The sequence below is a fragment of the Phaseolus vulgaris genome, chromosome 10, assembly GCF_000499845.2.
Source record: "Phaseolus vulgaris cultivar G19833 chromosome 10, P. vulgaris v2.0, whole genome shotgun sequence".
NCBI classification, from domain to species: domain Eukaryota; kingdom Viridiplantae; phylum Streptophyta; class Magnoliopsida; order Fabales; family Fabaceae; genus Phaseolus; species Phaseolus vulgaris.
Window position 1 is genome coordinate 10883882 of NC_023750.2, and position 7882 is coordinate 10891763.

Here is a 7882-nt window from a genome sequence, read left to right on the forward strand (position 1 = left end):
AACCTGGAAATCATAAGAGAAGCATAAAAAATTCTAAAGGTTGGAGAGAGTTCGTGCATTTCACATCTGAAAAGAGATTGTAAGTTCCAATTTTATTCATTCTCAAATGAAGACCATTTGTTGATATATATCTACATATCTTTTTTTTTCCAAAGTAAATGTAACTTTTCCTTTAAATATTCTTTTTTTATTTTTATATATCACATGTATATTTTGTTGGAGGCAAGCATGCTCAAAAAATTTTTCATGAGTATTAAACACAATTGAATGTTCATGAATTTAAGAAATCCTTCATCTATTAATCTATAAAGTTAAAAGCATTTTCAAATATATTTTTTTATCAAGAGATTCTCTTACTTGCCAAAAAAAGATGTGGCATGAAAAGAAAAATAGAAAGAACAAATCAAAGAATAAAATAAAGGAGCATTCGGGTGAAAAGTAGTGCTATATTATATGAATGAGTGGAAATAAATAAGTGAGGTTGCTCGATAAAAGTGTATGAACTAGTTTATATCAAGTCAAACATTTTTGTTAATAAAATTTGGCAAAAAAGTCTTTTATATTAAATAGGTTGATCTGTTTACCTTAAAAATCCTCGTTGGACCTCTTTTAAAAAATATATATAATAGGTTAATCTGTTTAAATAAATTATAATTTCTCGAGTGTTGTCATACTAAATTTTATAATTTATTAAAATCATACATTTATTTATTTTTCAATATTGAATTGCATTTAGATTCAAGTTAAATAGGTTGATCTATTTAAATAAATTATAATTTCTTAAGAGTTATATTTTAAATTTTATAATTTATTAAAATCATAATTTATTTTTCAATATTGAAACAAATTGACCTGCATATAGATTCAAGTTAAAAAAATTTATTGAAATATAAATTTATCTCTTATTTTTAAGTCTTTCTATCATATAGAAATTTAAATAAATTACCAGTATATCTTAAAAATATGTTAATATCATATGAATAAATAAAGTACATTTGCTCCTGCATAATTTTATCCCTTCAATAATAATTACTTTAAATTTTATTATTTTCAATGTGTTTAATATAACTTTTTATTTCTTTATTTGCAAATAGGTTAAGTCTATTTTTAAACCTAAATATGGACCAAACTAAATTTTAGAAAGGTAAAGTTAGCCTAAAAATTAAATTAAGGTTATGAAAAAATACTGATTCTGAATATTTTAGGCAGATCAAGCAATTCTTCTCATCCCATTTTCATCCATGAATATTAATTTATTAATGCTTTTGCTATTAATTAGTTGGATAGAAAGTAGTTACATTGATACGTCCTCAAAAATTAAAAGATTTGATTAAACTTTTTACTAATAATAAAATAAATAAATAATAAGAATTAAAAGATAATGAAACCTAATTTACATCTATACTCTTAACAAAAAGATATACAATTTTGGTATACATGATTTTTTCTACGATTTTATCCTTCCACTAATTCTAAAACCTATGTCACAGTCACAACCTGTCATTATAAAAAAATTAAGCAATTTTTCAAACAGTCATTTATAATTAAATTTAACTCTAATTTTTAAATACATAAATAAGGGACTGAGTGCCCTTTTTCAAATATTTATTATAATGAAAATATTTCATTTTTGTGTAAATCCTCCCATACTTTAACTCAGTCCATTATATATATATATATGTGTGTGTGAAGAAGTAACAATAGATTCACAAGCAACATGTAGAGGTATGTGTGGAAAGAATATTACAAAAGCTTGAGAAGAATTTAAGAATTATTCAAAAAATTACTTAATTATATATAAAAAAAAGTAATTAGATTTCAAAACATTTTTTTAACTAAGCTTTTGAAGTTGTATTTGTTGTATAATTAAACATATCAAGACATTAACTTTTCTTAATGAGGGTTAGACGAAGAAAATCAGCTAAAAAACAAATACATTTAAAAGTCTATTGAAAAATAATAATTTATTAAGCTAATTAAAAATTGTCATATTGGTATAATTTAAAATGTGGAGACATTCATGCTGCTACTGTATAGACACGTGGACTTCTAGCTTGCCTAATCCTAGCTGAGATTCTAGCCGCAATTCAGTGAAACTGTTACTACATATAGATTTGACTTTGAATTTGTTTCATAATTTTCATTATTCTTAAAATATCTCTTTTAAAAGTTGAAAATGAACTAAAAATGGATACATCTTTAGGATTAATTTCTATAGACTGTAATCCAATAAAAAATCTTAATAAGTGGTTATTATCTATACATATGCAAGAGAGATGAAGTTATTTTTAAAGTAGTTTTAGTAAAGATATTTTTCATCTTCTCCATTCATTTTTAAAAATATCTTATGGTTAATATTAATTACTCTTATGGAAAGAAATATTATAAATAGACATTTATTGAATTTAATTGGGTTTTAAACAGTAAAGAATAACTTGGGGTAATTCGTGTAACCTCATTTAATACACAAGACTTTTGAAGTTGCAACAGAGGGATTGATATCTGCATGCAACTTACTTGATCAAGATAACAATTGTGATGGATGGTAATGGTCAAACGGAGTGAGGGTAAGAATCTGAAATGGAAGAAAGTGTGAAACTGAGGGTGCCTCCACTCACTGGACAACAAGAAAACCCATTAGCTCTCATCACTTATCTTTACATTGGCCACTTCTTAGCAAGATGGGGTACCAGGTTCTCCTTTTACTTCTCAACAATGACTTAACTTTTGGTTTCATTGTCACAAAAATTGGATAATGGGTTTAAACATTGTTATCATTTTAAAGGACTATGATATAAAAACTTTATCAGTGTGATGTGAACTATAGACTACCTAAGATACGATTTGTTTGGCTTGTGATATTCCAAATCGATGGTGCATCAGTAAATGTGTTGCACTATTTTGTTGTTTTGTTTTTTCTATAACAATCAAATTGACTGAGGATCTATGTTTGCAGAATGTGGGAATTCTCTGTTGCTTTATACATGATCAATATTTGGCCAGAGTCCTTGCTGTATGCAGCAATATATGGTGCCTCTGATTCTGCCTCCATTGCAGTGTTTGGTCCCATAATTGGAAGATGGGTTGATAAGTTGTCATGCCTTAAGGTGACAACAAGTATTGCTTATCCAAACTTAGTCAATTTTGTAATTTTGTGTCTGATGAAGCCATGTTCTCCTTTTGCAATTAGTGACCATATTCTACTATCTGGTAGAATACAAAGTAAATTTTGTAAAAGTTATAAAAGAGTATATAAATATCTTTAGACTACATGTGAAGGTTGTTGCTTCTTTCAAGGAAATTCACCGGAAAGATCTGACACCAGTATATAAGTCATAAGAAAACTCGTAAGAGATTACAAAATCACCACCAACCTAAAATATTAAGATAATGAGTTTGAGTTTTTCTTTTTTTTTGTATTGATTAACTTTTCAATTTTACTCAATATATGATTCAGCGCTTGGATTTTTAACATAGAATTTTTACTCAATATACTTTAATTAATTGTATGGAGTTTAAATCTTAAGACTGTAACTTTGTTAAATACTTAAAGAAAAGTTGTATCGTCCACAGTGGTTCTACCTTTTGTTAGAAAATATTGCTTTTAGTTGATGACGCCTATAGTATATACCAAAAAAAATGTGAAGATGCCTTTTGAGAAATAACTCTATCTGCTTTTTTTATTGGCAGGTTTTACAATTATGGTTGGTGACACAAAATCTCTCTTTTGTTATTGCTGGGGCCTCTGTAGTTACCTTACTCATCCACTCATCTTTAAAGTTTACACATTTCTCCATTTTCATGTTGCTCATGTTGCTAATCAATGTCTGTGGTGGCATTGGTGTGCTTTCAACTCTTGCCGGTACAATCATGATTGAAAGAGAATGGTAATATCTTTTAGTCTTTGCTGAGAAAATATAGATATATGATCAAGTATATAAAGTAAATTGTCAATTGCTTGAAACAAATATTAATGCTAAGGATTAAAGATTTAGCTCTCAGTTTTTCACCATAGTATCTTAGCAATTTCTCAAGCTTTCGGAAGTCAGATAAATTGTGTAAAAAATGCTTTAGTTTCCATTGTTCAGGTTGTTAGTTATATCTGAAGGTCAACCCCAAGAATTTCTTACAAGGATGAATTCAGTTACAAGACGAATTGATCTATGTTGCAAACTTCTTGCTCCTGTCGTAACAGGGTTCATAGTAAGCTTTGTATCACTAAAAGCATCTGCTATAACTTTGGCACTGTGGAATACTGTCTCTGTTTGGGTTGAGTATTGGCTTTTCACATCTGTATATCATGGGATTCCAGCTTTGGACCAAAGTAGCCAGAGAAGGATGGCAAGACTTTTACAGTGTGATCAGGAAATGAACACCTTAACTTCAGAGGAAGATAGCTTGCTTCCTGTTACTGGATGTAGCTCAGAATTGGCAGATAGAAAATGGAATAAAAAAATTTCTGAGAAGATTTCAGAGATTCCTTACATTGCTGCATGGAGAGTTTACTTACAGCAAGAAGTTGCTCTTCCAGGACTAGCTCTGGCTTCGCTATTTTTCACAGTACTAAGGTGAAAGCTTACAAACAACCATAGCATAGTACTTTGCACAAACTTTGTTTTTGAGGTCAGTGTACGGCTTGTACTGGCTGACTCTCATAATAATATTTCATTACTTTTCAAAAAAGAGTAACAAAAAACCACAGAAATTTAATATTACATGAAGAAAGAATCTGGTCTGAATGATCCTTTTTCCTCAAAATGTTTAAAATGTCCAATTTATATATGAATAAAGAAAGTGAGTCATGACACATTAATTTATGAGGGATTTTCCCTGATATTAACATTTTTAACTCTTCATAAGCTGTTTAGTACTATTCTATAAGATATAAGAATTGTTCAAATTAAAGAAAGGAATTAAAAACACTTCAAAATTGTAGATGTATCTTTGTCAAACACTTCTTAGTCCTATCTACTCTTATCATTTTTTACTTCTTTTAACTTTTAACCTTGATATTAATGCTGTATTCTTTTTATATGTTGTTTTATAATAATACCATCTCTTATATAACTGTTTTACTTCTATTATACTTGTGCTCCTTATTGTATTCATACTTTCTTAGTTTCAGCAACCTGAGCATTTGTTGCTGTTGTGCATCCATGTTTAGTGAAATTACTGTTTTATTCTTGATAAAAAAAAATATTCCTAGCTACCAATAGTTGCTGATTATATACTATAGTCATTAAGAAAATTCCATTCTAAGCACAGCTTAAGAAAGCTGTCTCAAATATCTTCTCAGTTGAGTATGAAAAGTCATTGATGGAACTCCAATTACTTGCCTCAGTTTTGGAACTTTGATGACAGCTACCTTAGAATGGAAAGGAATACCTACATATGTTATTGGACTAGGAAGAGGAATAAGTGCTGTGATTGGAATAGCTGCAACAGTTGCATACCCTGTGCTACAGTCTCGTATATCAACAATTAGAACTGGACTTTGGTCTATATGGTCTCAGGTATAAACATAGTAATAGACCTAAAATCTAAAGTGTTCTGTGTGAATAACATGTATGAATGGTAGTCAAATCTTCAATTTCCTTCCTTTCTAAACCAATATGCAAAGATGTGCTGCTGATAATATTCAGCATAAAGTTTGTTTTCTTTAAGGGTTACTTACTGTTATTCCTATTGATCATTGTTGCCCTTGTTTATGTATCTTGTGCATGCAGTGGACTTGCCTCCTTCCATGTATAGCTTCAATATGGATCCAAAGTGGCTTTCTATCATCGTATATTCTGATGGGAAGTGTAGCCATTTCTCGGCTTGGATTGTGGATGTTTGATTTGTCAGTACTTCAACACATGCAGGCAATAAATAGCCCTTATTGTCTGAAATTGTTTAATCTTTTCTGTGTCTAGCTTTTAGTGTCTTTGATGAATCTTTGGAGTTATTTTCTTTTCCAACTATCTTGGCTTGATTTCTCTTTACAACTTTTTAAATAGGATCTTGTCACTGAATCCGATCGTTTGATTGTTGGAGGTGTTCAAAATTCACTTCAGTCTTTGATGGAATTATTGGTCTATGTTATGGGAATCATAATATCTGATCCAAGGGTTAGTTTTAAAACTAATGCATTCATTTTTCACATTTTGAGTGCCCCTTACAGCATTCAAATCTTATTGAACTATTTAATGCATGTCTAGGTTTGGCAAGGCCAAAACAACCTATATCTACTAGTTCATTTGCAGCAACAATTTTGGTTACAAATGTACACCATAGAAATTTCCATTAGTCCTTACCTTTCAAACAAAAACCATCTACAAACAACAGTGCAACATCAACTTTATTCTACAGTTTATTTCATAACAGTACCTTCATAATTTGTGCTTACGAAAAATTTTCATCTGCTATCAAAAGAAGACTATTGCATTGAGTTGATGCTTAACAAAATGAAAATTGTGTTAAACCTGTTGTTTACTGTTATCTTTTTGTTCAGGATTTCTGGAAGTTGGCTGTAATATCTTTTGAAGCAGTCACATTAGCTGCGTTCCTCTTCTGTATCCATGCATACCATGTAAGAAAGCACCTCTTCCACTTTGACAGGGTGTTATGGGGTAAATTTTTTGTAAGAGCATCTTAAGTTGTGAAGATATCTGGGAACAAGTTTTGTATTCTCTTTTCATACCATTAGAAAGATTTTTTATAATCAGAAAATATTCAGGCTTTTATTTGAAAAGTAATTAATTGTCTTTCTAATTAGGTGAACCAACTTTTGAGACAAAAGTGATACTTTTAGACTTCACATGAGGAACGAAACAATCTTAGTTAACAACAAAACATGTTACGCATGTGTAACTTTATTCTCAGGGTTATTTCTTTTATTTGTATTTAATTAACATATATACTATAACCAATATAAATGTTTCATCTATTTTAATTATCTTTTTCGAGTTGACCACCAGCGTCTGGGCCGAGCTCACGACCCGTCTTTTGGGCTCATACTCGTGCAAAACTGAGCTGACCATATGTAACACTTGGATAGAGTTCCCAAGCACTCCTGGCCAATACATACATATATATATATATGTAGATTTTTTTTCCGATTTAAAGTCTGTTGATATAGTATTACTAGGGTCAATCATCGCATCCGAATTATTGTCTACTTTGGAGGTGTATATAAAATGTCCTTAGTCCTCAATGGGAGGCTTAGGAGTCGAGGTCAAAGACAATTTATATACATTTTTCTATCTTAACCCACCAAGATGTCTTTTGAGGAAAAAATTGTGAAAGAGCTTCAAATTCCAAAATGGACAATACAAAATAAGGTGATTGATCCTCATGATGCATCTCAACATACTTGACTTGAAGTCAAAACTTTTTTCTTATAAATTTTATGTCTTGAATCCCATTACTATTATTTTTACTAGCGGGAACACAAACGCTCTCACTTGTGTATCTGGATTTATCATTTTTATCATTTTTATCATTTTTATCATTTATATATATATATATATATATATTTATTTTTAATATTAAAATTTGAATAAAGAATATTATTATTTGCACACTTATATTAACCATATAAATTTATAATACATTTTAATAAATATAAATATACATGAGAAGACACACAAATTATCTAAGTGTACCTACTGATATATTGTGAAGGAAACATAGCCAACATAATAGTTATGTATGGTAAATTTACAAATATCTTTAATTTTAAAAATAGAAAAGAAAATTAATTTAAAACAGAAAAGTAGTTTCCATAACAAACGGGTCAAAACTCAAAATCAAATTGTTTCGTGATTAATTTGAACCAAATTGAAAAACGTAAAGCCAATAACAAATTTCATAAATTCAGACCAACATAGTAATTGAAAAA

At 29.4% G+C, this 7882-nt stretch overlaps 1 protein-coding gene across 11 annotated transcripts; it reads left to right on the forward strand.

The window, feature by feature from the left end:
* LOC137819375 (solute carrier family 40 member 2-like) lies at positions 1–7337 on the forward strand. 11 transcript variants are annotated; one of them, XM_068623201.1, is made up of 10 exons: positions 1–79; positions 2482–2693; positions 2957–3107; positions 3691–3887; positions 4089–4568; positions 5342–5513; positions 5727–5864; positions 6000–6110; positions 6494–6571; positions 6960–7337. In XM_068623201.1, the coding sequence occupies exons 2-10, from the start codon at positions 2581–2583 to the stop codon at positions 7011–7013; spliced, it is 1494 nt and encodes a 497-aa protein (XP_068479302.1). In that variant the 5' UTR covers positions 1–79; positions 2482–2580; the 3' UTR covers positions 7014–7337. The 11 variants fall into 11 exon arrangements, with proteins under 11 accessions (XP_068479302.1, XP_068479307.1, XP_068479303.1 ...); XM_068623206.1 differs by having other exon boundaries at positions 2482–2686; XM_068623202.1 differs by having other exon boundaries at positions 2491–2693.
* Positions 7338–7882: the final 545 nt, after the last annotated feature.

Bases quoted from the DNA above. Each gene is read 5' to 3' on its own strand.
- LOC137819375 (XM_068623197.1), top strand. From the start codon at position 2,581: ATGGAAGAAAGTGTGAAACTGAGGGTGCCTCCACTCACTGGACAACAA. The intron at 2,694-2,956 runs GTTCTCCTTTTA...CTATGTTTGCAG, and splicing joins TTAGCAAGATGGGGTACCAG to AATGTGGGAATTCTCTGTTG. The intron at 5,514-5,726 runs GTATAAACATAG...TTGTGCATGCAG, and splicing joins TTTGGTCTATATGGTCTCAG to TGGACTTGCCTCCTTCCATG.